General features: G+C 40.8%; 1 protein-coding gene across 1 annotated transcript; it reads left to right on the top strand.

The window, feature by feature from the left end:
• The first annotated feature begins 1,851 nt into the window (after positions 1 to 1,851).
• LOC138897977 (uncharacterized) lies at positions 1,852 to 3,111 on the top strand. The gene is made up of 2 exons (XM_070184005.1): positions 1,852 to 1,998; positions 2,503 to 3,111. Exons 1-2 carry the CDS (start codon positions 1,852 to 1,854, stop codon positions 3,109 to 3,111), a joined length of 756 nt encoding a protein of 251 aa, XP_070040106.1.
• Positions 3,112 to 14,494: the final 11,383 nt, after the last annotated feature.

The following is a 14,494-nucleotide window of genomic DNA, read 5'->3' as shown; positions in this document are numbered from 1 at the left end:
GCTACTATGTTCTGGGATGAAAAGAGGGTTGTTTTCCGTTTTGGTAACATAGAGATGACTCCCCTTCTTGAGGAAATTGGAGGTTTTGTCGGGCTACCCTGGGATAGCCCTGGTCTGTTGGTACCGGAAAATCGTACTTCTAGGGGATTTCTGAAAATGATGGGTCTTAGAAAGAATGACGAGTTAGTCTGCTTGAAGAAGTTCTACATACCTTTCGACTTCCTCTACGAGCGTTATGGGCACAATACATCCTATTGTATCTATCATGATGAGTTTGCCATCACTTCCCTGGGATGGACTCATCGTCAGGTTTTTGTGTTCATCGTCTGTTTTCTGGGTATGATAGTATTTCCAATTCAAGGAGACAGGATTCACACTCGTTTGGCTATGGTTACCAAGACCTTAATGGAAGGGATTGAGGGACAGACTTACACTATTGTCCCAATGATCGTGGCAGAGATATACCGAACTTTGGACTGCTGTAAGAAGGGATTCAAACATTTTGAGGGTTGTAATTTGTTACTGCAAATATGGTTGTTGGAGCATCTTCAAAGAGGACAGTACCGTCAGGAATTTACGCGGCGACCATGGAATGACCACATAGCATTTCACCATCCAAAAAGAATGACTTTCATCCCAGACAGGTTTGCACAATCGAAAAACGTCATGGATTGGGTACACTTCTTTAGAAATTTGACTGATGACAAGGTCCATTGGATGTTCAAGTGGTTCCCTACTAGCGAGTTCATCATCGGGTCCAGGGATGTTCCTCACTTAGTAATGATTGGGTTGAGGGGTATCTACCCTTATGCTCCTATCAGGGTCATGAGACAGGCTGGGAGAAAACAAGTCATACCGCGAGTTTCTAAGATAGTTCACTACAAAGCAGACTTTCAGGGTGGTGCCATTCCATTCAAGTGTGAGGCCCAACACATGTGGCATCTGAAGATTATTGTGGAAAAGGATACCATCGAACCCAATCGGTACCACGTCGGTCAGGTGTATTTCTACCTATCATGGTTGTATGATAACATAGTAGAAGAAGTCGAGCCAGGGATCAATCGAGGAAACAGGGTCATAGACGATGCTACTAAAGCACAAGTAAAATACAAGAGGTTGCACAAGAGAATCCTTGAGTCCGAAACCAGACATTTGGAACAACACAAGATAGACATGGAATCAATCAATGAATGGAGGAAAGTTGCTACAAAATCAACAGAGAGGTTGGAGTACTTAGAGCAGGGTCTGATGGGACTTGAAGAGAAGATGAGGAAAAGGATCGTAGATTGTCAGAATGCAGAGGGCAATGAAGAAGGACACCTAGTAAGGGCGTATCTACTACTGGACATGCACGACCTGGGGAATCTGATCGATAGGGCCAAAAAGGCCAAGCTTGGAGAGGGTCCCTCCGGGACCAAATAGAATAGAATTGTTGTTTATTTGCTTTTCTAGAGTCATTTTAGAAATTGATTGTAATAAGGCAAATGCCACTAGCAACTCTTTATATTATTGTCATTTTAGAGGTTTGATCTATTTATTACATTAATGAAATGAGGCAATTGTCGGCATCAAGTTTCTCCAAATCTATGTGTCACTAGGCCTACCTCAGGCACAATGAGGTCCCCAAATTAGGACGCGAATTTATAATTCCGCAATACATGTTTAAATACTGTAAATATCCTTCCAAAATCTCCTACTACTTGTTTACCTTTTTGCTTTTCTTTGTTTTGATTATTCCTATCCCCTAAGGTTGGTTCTTGCATACTGGCATCATCAGCGTATCATACTAGATCCAGAGGCCCTCCACCTCCTCCTCCTCTAAGTGATCCTAAAAGTAAGGGAAAGGCTAAGATGGATGACATGAGTGGTATCAGGAAAGATAACGCTGCGCATGCGGAAAATGTTGAAACTTCAGATGGTCAGAGTACTCCGGCACAGAATGATTTGGTTCTACAGTTGGAGCAGAAAATACTGGAATTGCAAGCGGAACTTGAGCAGGTCCGCCATTTGGCAAACCTCTCCCTCACCTTAAACGTCAAGGATATTAACCAACAGAATGCCTAAAACCCAACACCTCCTCAAAACATACCAAACCAACATCCACAAAATCCTCCCGCACCTCATCAATACGCCACACCTCCTCAAAATCCTAACCCTCCACCAGTGCTAACTCCTCCTCAACACCAACATCTTCCGACTCAGTATCCACAAACTACTACCTACCATACTCCTCAAAATACACTGCAACCTACCCCCGATTCGCAGAACTCAACCAATGATCATCACTATACCCAAATCCCTGGTATCTACCAAAGTAACTCCATATACGTAGAAACTCTACCTCGCCCCACTCAACAAACCCCATACACACCAGAATCCACCGAGAAGGACCTGCTTATCAAGAATATGGCAGAGGAACTTAAGAAGCTCACAAGCCGAGTCTAGGGTGTCGAAGGGGGTAAAGGCATTGAGGGTTTGAATTATGAAGATGTGTGTATTCAGCCAGACGTAGAACTGCCAGAGGGTTACAAACCTCCTAAGTTCGAGATGTTTGACGGAACAGGTGACCTAGAGGTACATCTAAGGACATACTGTGACAAGCTCGTAGGAGTTGGAAAGGATGAGAGGATTCGAATGAAGTTGTTCATGAGAAGTCTCACTGGAGACGCCCTATCTTGGTACATTAGTCAAAATCCCAAGAAGTGGGTTAGTTGGGTAAGCATGGCATTGGATTTCATGGATCGATTCAAGTTTAATACGGAGAATGTACCAGACATATTCTACATACAGAATTTCAAGAAGAAGCCAACGGAGACTTTCCGTGAGTATGCTACTCGATGGAGATCGGAAGCTACGAAAGTAAGGCCTGCATTGGAAGAAGAACAGATGAACAAGTTCTTCGTCCGGGCTCAGGATCCACAATACTATGAAAGGTTAATGGTTATCGAGAATCACAAATTCTCTGACATCATCAAATTGGGGGAAAGGATTGAAGAAGGGATCAAGAGCGGAATGGTAACTAATTTTGAGGCATTACATGCTACAAACAAAGCATTGCAGTCAGGGGGTATATCCAAGAAGAAAGAAGTAGGGGTCGTGATGGTAGCCTAAGGTCCAAAATCTCCTCTTACAAACCAAACACCTCCACCCACATATCAACCTTCACCTCCTAGATATCTATAACCCGCCACTACCTACCACATTATAACACCCATCCAGCATATTATCACTCACCGCCAGCCCGCCAAAACTATCAAAAACCAAGACCAAATTTCGACCGCAGGCTACCTAGACAATACACCCCTATTGCTGAACCCATCGATCAATTATACGAGAGACTGAAAGCTGCTGGATATGTCACCCCTACTCCCGTTGTTGCCATGGAAAACTCTTCTCAATGGGTCAATCCAAATAAAACATGTGCCTACCACTCCGGCATGAAAGGTCATACTATTGATGAATGTCACACCCTGAAAGACAAGATCCAGACACCAATCGATGCCAAGGTTATACAAGCAAAGGAGGTTGCACCTAACATCTGCAACAATCCCCTCCCGGATCATAGGGGCGAGGGAGTAAATATGATACAGACTGATGAAGAATGGAACCCAGAAGGGTCGATTGGGCTTATTCGAGAAGGGAATGACCTAAAGAAATATGCGGTCACTCTTACTCTTATTGTGGTATAGATACAGTCATCAATTGAAGTTGAGGTAGCTGCACCAACTCCGTTTGAGGTTGAAGTAACAACACCCTTCACCGTGATGGTAGCACCTACACCATCTTATAAGTCTAAAGCTATACCATGGGATTATGTTGCAGAAGCAAGAAGGAAAGAAAAGGGGAAAATGGAAGAAACTGGTGCAACACAAGGTATGACCAGAACTGGTAGGGTTTACACGCCCGAGCATTTGGGGGGAACAAGTAAAGAAGCCGCTTCCAAGCAGCCCATCATTGAAACTGGCCCGGATGATCTTTGGAGAAAGGTGCAAGCAAGGGAATACTCTGTAGTGGAACATCTTAACAAAACCGCTGCTCAGATATCCATTCTATCATTACTGCAGAACTCTGAAGCACATATGAATGCTTTGATGAAGGTATTGAATGAAGCTTACGTGCTCAACAATATTACCAGTGGAGAGATGGCCAATATGGTAGGACAAGTGTTGGAAAACCACAAGATCACTTTTCATAAAGACAAGCTACCACCAGAAGGACTAAGTCACAACAGGGCACTGCATATCACAGTGCAATTTGAGGATAAGTTCATTTCCAGAGTCCTGATAGATAGGGGTTCGAGTCTTAACATATATCCACTAACTACTCTGAAAAGATTAGGTAAAGTCCTGCATGAGATACGAGCAGGAAGTATGAATGTGAAAGCATTTGATGGGTCTCAAAGGGCCACAATTAGGGAGACCAACCTCAGCCTACATATGGGCCAAACCTAGTTTGATGTTGAGTTTAAAGTGTTGGACATATATGCTACCTACAACCTATTGTTGGGACGACCTTGGATACATGTTGTTAGGGCCGTAGCTTCTACTCTACATCAGGTCATGAAGTTTAAGTGGAACCATCAGGAAGTGATCATCCATGGGGACGGAAGTAATCCCATTTACACTAGTCAAACTGTTCCGCTCATCGAGAATAGAAGGGAGTTGGATGGAGAAACATACCATCGCATCGAGCGCGTCAACGCAATTGAAAAGGACAAATGGTAGAGCAGTAAGATAGAAGGCATATTGGCATGGACAGGGTATGAGCCTGGCAAAGGTCTCGACAAGAATCTCCATGGGATCACCAAACCAATACAGCTAAAGCGTCACGGCACAACCTTTGGGCTTGGTATGAATACACCTGGCACTAGTATCAGAATTTTGTCGCCATTATGGCGTGGTCCTTATTACCCTCTAGAGCAACCAGTACCACATTTGAGCCAGTCATTTCACCAAGCTGACATGATGTGGGAGTCCGAAGAAGATGAAGTTCTAGCCGGTATAAGGAATCTATTTCTGGATGATGGAGACATGGATTGCAGTGCAATAGTTGAGGAGGAGGAAGAGGAAGGCCTCATTATTCAGACCATAGAGAAAGGAGTTGTTCTCAAGAACTGGACTGCTGCACCATCAAGGGCCCATCAAGTTCCTGGGTAGCCTGGCAATTAGCATCACTTATTTTTAAAAGCAATTTTTATGAGCATTTAAGACGTTTTCAGCATTTTGTTTTAAGCATGTTCTGTTTTGAAATAATTGCTCGGGTCATCGAGCCGCACCTGTTTGACGTTTTAAAGATTTATCTAAATGCATTGATGTTTTTAGTATTTATTATTATTCTTTACGTTTTTTTTATCTACAGCATTATTATTACTTATCCCGATGAACTTACGACTGTGACATGTAATGAGACAACGCAACATAAGGATAATGATTCAGAGGATTTGGAAGAGGATATAATACCCGGGAAAATTGTCAAAGAAGTGGAAAACTTTAAAAACAAGACTAATTCCAATTTGGATGAGACCGAAACATTTAATCTAGGAGACTCCGAAACAGTCAAGGAAACACGTGTAAGCATTCACCTGTCACCATCAGATAAAGAAGAATACACTCATTTCCTGAAGGAATATGAGGATATCTTTGCATGGTCCTATAATTATATGACCGGTTTAAGCACGTCCATAGTGGATCATAAACTACCTACCAATCCAATGTGTCCGCCAGTAAAGCAGAAGCTCAGAAAGTTCAAGCCACATATGAGTTTGAAAATCAAAGAAGAAATCACCAAACAAATCAAAGCTAAGGTTCTCAGAGTGGTTGAATATCCAACTTGGTTGGCTAACATCGTGCCAGTTCCGAAGAAGGATGGGAAAGTCAGAGTATGCATCGATTATCGGGACCTAAATAGAGCAAGTCCCAAAGATGATTTCCCATTACCCAACATACACATACTGATCGACAATTTCGCCAAGCATGAACTCCAATACTTTGTGGATTGCTTCGCGGGATATCCTCAGATCTGGATGGATGAAGAGGATGCTGAAAAGACAGCTTTTATCACACCATGGAGGGTGTACTGCTATAAAATGATGTCGTTCGGTATGAAGAATATTGGGGCCATTTATATGAGGGCCATGACAACTATTTTCCACGACATGATACATAAGGAGATAGAGGTATATATGGATGACATCATCATCAAATCCAAGAAGAGTACAAATCACATAGTAGACTTGAGGAAATTTTTTGATCGGCTTCGGAGGTATAATTTGAAATTGAATCCCGCAAAATGTGCCTTTGGGGTCCCCGCAGGAAAGTTATTAGGGATCATCATCAGCCGCCGAGGAATTGAGCTAGACCCATCAAAGGTCAAGACTATCCAGGATTTGCCGCCTCCAAAGAACAAGAAAGACGTGATGAGCTTCTTGGGATGTCTTAATTACATCAGCCGCTTCATAGCACAATCAACCGTGATATGTGAGCTAATTTTCAAAACGTTAAAGAAGGATGTCTTAACCAATTGGGTTGAAGACTGCCAGAAAGCTTTCGACAGAATCAAAGAATATTTGTCCACACCGCTAGTTCTGGTCCTGCCAGAACCTAGTAGACCACTGCTACTCTATCTCTCTGTATTAGATGGGGCTTTCGGTTGTGTCTTGGTACAACACGACGAGACGGTAAAGAAAGAATAGGCCATATACTATTTGAGTAAGAATTTCACACCCTACGAAGCATGGTATTCTTTGCTGGAATGCACCTGTTGTGCTTTGACCTAGATAGCCCAGAAATTGAGACACTACTTCTGTGCCTATACCACATATCTCATATCAAGGATGGACCCTCTGAAGTACATCTTCTAGAAACCCATGCCTACAGGAAAGCTGGAAAAATGGCAGATATTGTTGAGTGAATTAGACATTGTCTATGTGACTCAGAAGGCGGTTAAGGGACAAGCATTAGCGGATCATCTCGCGAAAAATCCTGTAGGAGGAGAATACGAACCACTAAAAACGTATTTTCCTGATGAAGAAGTATCATTCGTAGGAGAATATATCGTCGAAGCCTACGACGAGTGGAAAATGTTTTTCGATGGAGACGCAAACTTCAAAGGAGTGGGTATTGAAGCCGTTTTGGTGTCAGAAATAGGTCAACATTATCCGGTATCCGCGAAACTCAAATTTCCGTGCACCAATAATATGGCAGATATGAGGCTTGCATATTGGGGCTTAATTTGGCTGTTGACATGAATATCCAGGAATTACTAGTAATTGGCGATTCAGATCTGGTGGTACATCAGGTGCAGGGAGAATGGGCTACAAAGAATATCAAGATATTACCATATCTATATCATGTGCAAGAGATGATAAAGAGGTTCACGAAGATAGAGTTTAGACATGTCCCGAGAATCCAGAATGAGTTCGCAGACGCATTGGCCACTTTGTCCTCCATGATACAGCATCTGGACAAGAATTTCATCAACCCCATTCCGGTAAGGATTCATAATCAGCCGTCTTACTACGCTCATGTTGAAGAAAAAGCAGACGGGAATCCATGGTTCCATGATATCAAGGAGTACTTGGCAAAAAGAGAGTACCCGAAGCATGCAAATCATACTAAAAACGCACGCTCCGAAGATTATCCAACCATTTATTCCAAAGTGGAGGGATTATGTATAGAAGGACCCCAAACTTAGGATTATTACGGTGTGTTGACGCCAAGGAACCTTCCAAATTGCTCGAAGAGATACACTCTAGAACTTGCGGCCCACATATGAATGGTTTCGTCCTAGCTAGGAAGATACTCAGAGTCGGATACTTTTGGATGACTATGGAAACAGACTGCATCTGGTATGTCCAGAAATATCATCAGTGCTAGATACACACAGGTATGATACGGGTACCTCCAAATAAACTTAATGCAACAAGCGCACCTTGGCCTTTTGCTGCCTGGGGAATGGATGTCATTGGACCGATCGAGCCCACCACTTCAAACAGGCACAGGTTCATTCTAGTGGCCATCGACTATTTCACAAAGTGGGTTGAAGTTGCATCTTACAAAGCTGTAAGCAAGAAAGTCGTCGCATATTTTATCAGGGACTGTATTGTTTGTTGATTCGGGGTTCCAGAATCCATCATCACTAACAATGCCGCCAATCCCAACAGTGATCTAATGAAAGCCATGTGTGAAACCTTTAAAACCAAGCACAAAAACTCCACAGCATACCGACCCCAAATAAATGGAGCCGTGGAGGCCGCCAACAAGAACATTAAGAAAATACTAAGAAAGATGGTAGAGAATCACAAGCAATGGCATGAGAAGTTACCATTTGCCTTATTGGGATACCGCACCACAGTCCGCACGTCAACCGGGGCAACTCCTTATCTATTGTTCTACGGTACTGAAGCCGTCATCCCCGCCGAGGTAGAAATTCTTTCTTTGAGAATCATACAAGAAGCTGAACTTAGTGATGCATAATGGATAAAGAGCCGCTATGAACATATAGCTCTCATTGACGGGAAAAGAATGAATGCAGTGTGTCATGGTCAGCTCTATCAAAACAGAATGTCCAGAGCTTTCAACAAAAGGGTCAAACCTAGACAGTTCGCACCGGGGCAGCTGGTGCTGAAACGGATCTTTCCACATCAAGATGAAGCCAAAGGAAAATTCTCACCCAATTGGCAAGGACCCTACATGGTTCACAGGGTACTAACAGGAGGAGCACACATACTCGCAGAAATGGATGGAGAAATTTGGCCAAAGCCTATCAACTCAGATGCAGTCAAAAGATATTATGTTTAAACTGTTTACATTTCTTCATATGATGTAATTGAACTACACTTGACCTGATTCCCGTTTAAGAGGGGATACGTAGGCAGCCCTGTGGGTTCGATCACAATTCAATAAAATTTCATTTTCCCCATAATCGGAAACTGGGGCAGAATTTTGAGGAGGACCCTCAAAATTCCGAAGCAAGTTCAGCCAATGGCACCGTATGCGGAATAGCCAGAAGTTCGTCTAGATAACTGGGGCAGAATTTTGAGGAGGACCCTCAAAATTCTATGCCAAGAAGGTCGCAATGTCTCTAATAATGTCACAGTTACCGGTTCATCTAATCAATTTTAAATTGCATATTACTATGTTTTGAATAACTATGCATGCATATTTTTCAAAAACTTTATTCTTAGCCAGATGCTACCCATGGTAACTCGGACAAGATTTCAATGTGGAACAGAGCAAAGCAAGCAGACAAAGGCATGAACCAACCTCCCCCGCAAAACTCATTATTTTTCTTTGAATGCAGAAACAACAAATAGTCGACAGTACGTGCGCACCTTAGAATCACTGTCTTCATAACAACAAAGCTACTGAACTCATCTCCAGCTTAGAAATACTCCGCTATCACTTATTATCTATTCATTGCATGAGACTAAGCATTGTCTCAAAATTTTCATGAGGCTAAGCCCTGCATCCTCAACTACATGAGACTAAGCATTGTCTCAACCTTGCATGAGGCTAAGCTCTGCCTCCTTAATTGCATGAGGCTAAGCACTGCCTTCCCACTGCATGAGACTAAGCATTGTCTCAACCTTGCATGAGGTTAATCCCTGCCTCCTTAATTGCATAAGGCTAAGCTCTGCCTTCCCATTGCAAGAGACTAAGAATTGTCTCAAACCATTTCATGAGACTAAGCATTGTCTCAAATCTTTGCATGAGGCTAAGCCCTGCCTCCTTAATTGCATGAGGCTAAGCACTGCCCTCCCATTGCATGAGACTAAGCATTATCTCAAATCTTTGCATGAGGCTAAGCCCTGCCTCCTTAATTGCATAAGGCTAAGCTCTGCCTTCCCATTACATGAGACTAAGCATCGTCTAAAATCTTTGCATGAGGCTAAGACATGCATCCTTAATTACATAAAGCTAAGCACTGCCTTCCCATTGCATGAGACTAAGCATTGTCTCAAATCTTTGTATGAGGCTAAGCCCTGCCTCCTTAATTGCATAAGGCTAAGCATTGCCTTCCATTTGCATGAGACTAAGCATTGTCTCAAATATTGCATGAGGCTAAGCCCTGCCTCCTCAACTGCATAAGGCTAAGCATTGACTTCCATTTGCATGAGACTGAGTATTGTCTCAAATATTGCATGAGGCTAAGCCCTGCCTCCTCAACTGCATAAGGCTAAGCATTGCCTTCCATTTGTATGATACTAAGCATTGTCTCAAATCTTACATGCGGCTAAGCCATGCCTTCTTAATTGCATAAGGCTAAGCATTGCCTTCCATTTGCATGAGACTAAGCATTGTCTCAAATCTTGCATAAGGCTAAGCTTTGTCTTCCCAGCATGAGACTAAGCATTGTCTCTCCTTGCATGACCATAAATGTTGCTCTATTCCAAACCTTGCATTATACTCTTCTCTCGGGACTAAGCTCTGCTCCCAACTCTACATAGGACTAAGCTCTATCTCGTTTTATCTCAAGCATCATGTCTCTGCATCTCATGGGCTGACATATAGCCAATTTGTCCGAAGGCGTCATAGTCCAAAGGCATCATCCTCATAGCCGGAAGACACCATGCCATGGCCTGAGGATCTCTTAATCTTGCACATCATTATTCAAAGGCATCATGGTTCAGAGGCACCATCTTCATAGCCCGAGAACATCATTTCTTGGCTTGCGGATACTTTACCGCACAATTCATGGCCCAGAACATCATGGTCTAAGGACGTCATCCTCACCATCCAAAGACAATCTCCATGGTCCAAAGGAAATTTGTATCATGTTTAAATTTATGCGATAATCTATATGCATGCATCGTATTTTGAATTTGCAGGTGATCCAGGAAGTAACCGTTATCGTAACGGGAGCAATCTTCGCTCCAGTTTCCATTCAACGTCCATATCCTTCAATTATTTCAAACGTAACCAATCATCGTCCGTTACCCATTCTCATTTGATACCTACTAAAGTATCCATAACCATTCTCAATCCCGATTTATCCTATCCAGAATATTTTGTCCGTTCTTACAACAACTCCATCAGTTCGTTCCACTGTTGGATCCAGAACTACACATGGCCTGATTCCTATAAAACCAGGGATATGTAGGCAGCTCAGAGACCAAAGTGCGGCCTACATTTTTTCAAATCACCCCATTCGGTCAAAATCGGTCATCATTTCTTTACCCGACAACTCTTTCATCCTTCCCGGGTAAAGAGGGGCAACTGTTGATCCCCAATTTTTTCCTCATATTTTTCTATATATATATATATATATATATATATATATATATATATATATATATATATATATATATATATATATTCAAAATAGTGCATATGCACCATCATTTGATCTACAAGCATATACAAGCATTTTTCATAATTTTATATGATTTTTAAAAGCTTTAAATCAATTTATTCCTACATTTTATTATATAAATATCTATTAATTACCTTATAAATTATTTTTATGATGATTTTATCATCTACACTTTTCATTTACACCAATATTATGTTTTAAATATTTTATTTACATTTTTTTATAATTATATTTGCATTTTTAGGCTAAATTATACATTTTGCAATGATAGCCCATATGTACTTATAATTACTTTATTTATGCAAAAAATAACTTTTATATTTTTTATAATGTTAAACAATTGTTTTTAATCATTTGCATGCACAAATAATATATTTTGTTATTTATCTATTATTTTTATAAATTATTATTTATTAAAATCGGGTATTTAAAATCTAGACCTAATTTTATAACTAATTCGGACCTAAAACTACCCAAACCAGGCCAAGCCCAATACCCTTAACTCAATTACCCTTACCCATTCATTAAACCCAACCCCAATCAGCCTAAATCCTGGACGTTGATCAAAAATGATTAACGGCCCACAACTAACGACCCCCTTCCCTTATATCCCTCCTCTCTACCCTAATCCTCACTTTTCTAAAAAATCGCCGCCCTCATTTCCCCTCCCCTGTTGAACCCTAACGCCGCCGCCTCACCCAAATCCTCCCAAATCCCGGTCCTAATGGGATTCTTACCCTATTCCCTTACCATTTTAGGGTTCTTCCCTTATTTGGTGCTAGATTCTAGAATAACTTAGGTACTTGCCTAAATATGGCAAGTACCCCGATTTGATTTCATCCAAATCTGTGTTTATCTTTTGAATCCGGACAAATCTCGAGTCCAAGTACGTTATTTGTGATGATTCTCTCATATCTCTCTTGATTCGCACTAAGCCCTAAAGGTTAGGATTTCAGATCTTCTTTGATTTGAACCAAATCTGGTTCAAACTCTGTTTTTTTTAACATTTCTTCGTCTATATTTGCTCCATTACTTATGGGTCTGTTGATTTTCACTTATTTTATGACTTACCTAATTTAGGGTTTCAAACCCCTTTTACTTGAACCAAATCTGGTTCGTTTATAAGTTTCCTTTTTTAAGTTCCTATATATGTTTATTTTGTGCTAATGTGTGTTCTTTTCCTTTATTCTTGTTGATTTTGTGTTTCACCCAAAATTAGGGTTTCAGCCCCTTTTTACTCGAACTAATCTGGTTCAATTTCATGTCTCTTTTGAATAATACATGTCTACGTTCATTTGTATGTGTTAATACATGATTCTTTGCCATTATTCTCTGCTAATTTCGGGGTTTACCTAATTTAGGGTTTCCAACCTTTTTTACTTGAATCAAATCTGGCTCGATTAAGTATTCCTTTTACGATGATCTCTTGTCTGCCTAATGTGATTCTTTACCTTATTTCCTACTGATTTTGTGCATTTTTCACCTAAAACTTAGGGTTCAACCATACTGATTTAAATACTGGCCTCAGTATTTAAGTGAGAAATTCTTTAATGGTAGAATATTATTCGAACCCCTCCCCACTCCCCTTTGAAATAAAGTTTAGAACTCAAGTTCTTTCACTCCTAGCAATACTACTCTGTGCTTTTGATTCCTGGCCGGCTGGAAGCCAAGGCCAGAAATCCTCAATTGTTTTGCTTTTGTTGGTAACAATTGCTATACTGTTGGATTCCGTTTTCCTGTCTCATCTTAACTGGTGAGTTTATTGAATCCTTTGCTATTCCATTATGATTACCTGCTTAATGTGTTACTATTATCAAACCATGTTACCCCAAATGTTATTACCTGTATTTAAGACATGTTGAACTCAGTTTGAATCTGCCTAACTCTGTGTAATTTAGGGCTATTCTTTAGCCTTAAATACCTTCATACCTTTCCTAAGGACTGTTTAGTTGTGTGTGCCTTAACAGATTCATCAGTTTGTTTATTGAACCTGTCACCAAGTGACTTGTTTGGTTCTATGCTCACTATGTTATGATACCTCTGCTAAATTATTTAATCAGTTCCTAATACTAATTAGTGTGTTCCTGACCTATTGTTAATTAATGAGCTTTCTTTATGTGACTTAGTCTGATATGCAGTCCTTGTTATTACTGTGAACATATTTATGAACTGGTCTTATTACATTTGACTGTGTTAACTTCTAAAAACTGGATTAAGTTTGCCTAGGTTCAAATGTGTTGCTATTTGTTTGTGTTCTATGTGTGATTCTGTACCCCCTAATCCCATCCTACTCTCCTGAATTCTCACTCTTTGCTGGCTGAAAGCCAAAGCAATTTAGGTTCTGTCCCTTGGCCTCCCTAGTGTGAGCACTGTTCAAGGTTCATATGAGACCCTCGTGAACTCTGACACACTAAGATTTGGTCCCTAGTCTTCTTTGAACTGTTCTGATCATTCTTCTCTAGTGTGAGCACTGCCCTGGGTTCTTGAAGCCCTTGGGAACTCTGACACACTAGAGATTTAGGTCCTGTATGCTTATCCTTGAGATATGGGTGAATCATTCACCGCTGGTTACTGTGTCTCTATGAACATGGGCTTTTGGAGCTACTGTGAGGTGAAGGCCTGGCATGTCCAGGTGTATTTGGGCCTGCTGCAGGCTTCCTATAGTTTTTATACTTTGTTATTCATTCACTCAATTCTGGTCTGTAATAATTATTTGTAATAACAATTGGGGCATTAGTAAATTGGGAAACTGGGTTTATTTTAACATTTGCATGAGAATGGGTAGAAATCCTGCCTATAGGTGTTTACTTTGCTCATCTGCTATTGTGTTAGATAACCTGCCTATAGATGTTTACTTTGCTCATTCTGCTATTGTATGTTAGATAACCTGCCTATAGGTGTTTACTTTATTCAAATACATTTTGCTATTGTATGTTAGATAACCTGCCTATATGTGTTTATTTTGCTCGAATATACTCTGTAGATAACATGCCTATAGGTGTTTACTTGCTCGAATAAGCTCTGTGGATAACCTGCCTATTCTGCTTTTTAGATATCATGCCTATAGGGAATAAAATAACCAAAGTTCAATTTTCATTGCAGCATATTCATCAGGCATCATGATCATAGGTTTATTTATAAATCTGCATTTTTAGAAGTCATGCCCATAGGGTTCTTAATT

This window comes from Nicotiana tomentosiformis, chromosome 8, assembly GCF_000390325.3.
Source record: "Nicotiana tomentosiformis chromosome 8, ASM39032v3, whole genome shotgun sequence".
In the NCBI taxonomy this organism is placed as follows: domain Eukaryota; kingdom Viridiplantae; phylum Streptophyta; class Magnoliopsida; order Solanales; family Solanaceae; genus Nicotiana; species Nicotiana tomentosiformis.
Note: the sequence above shows the minus strand (reverse complement) of the source record. Positions and strands in the feature narration are given on the sequence as shown.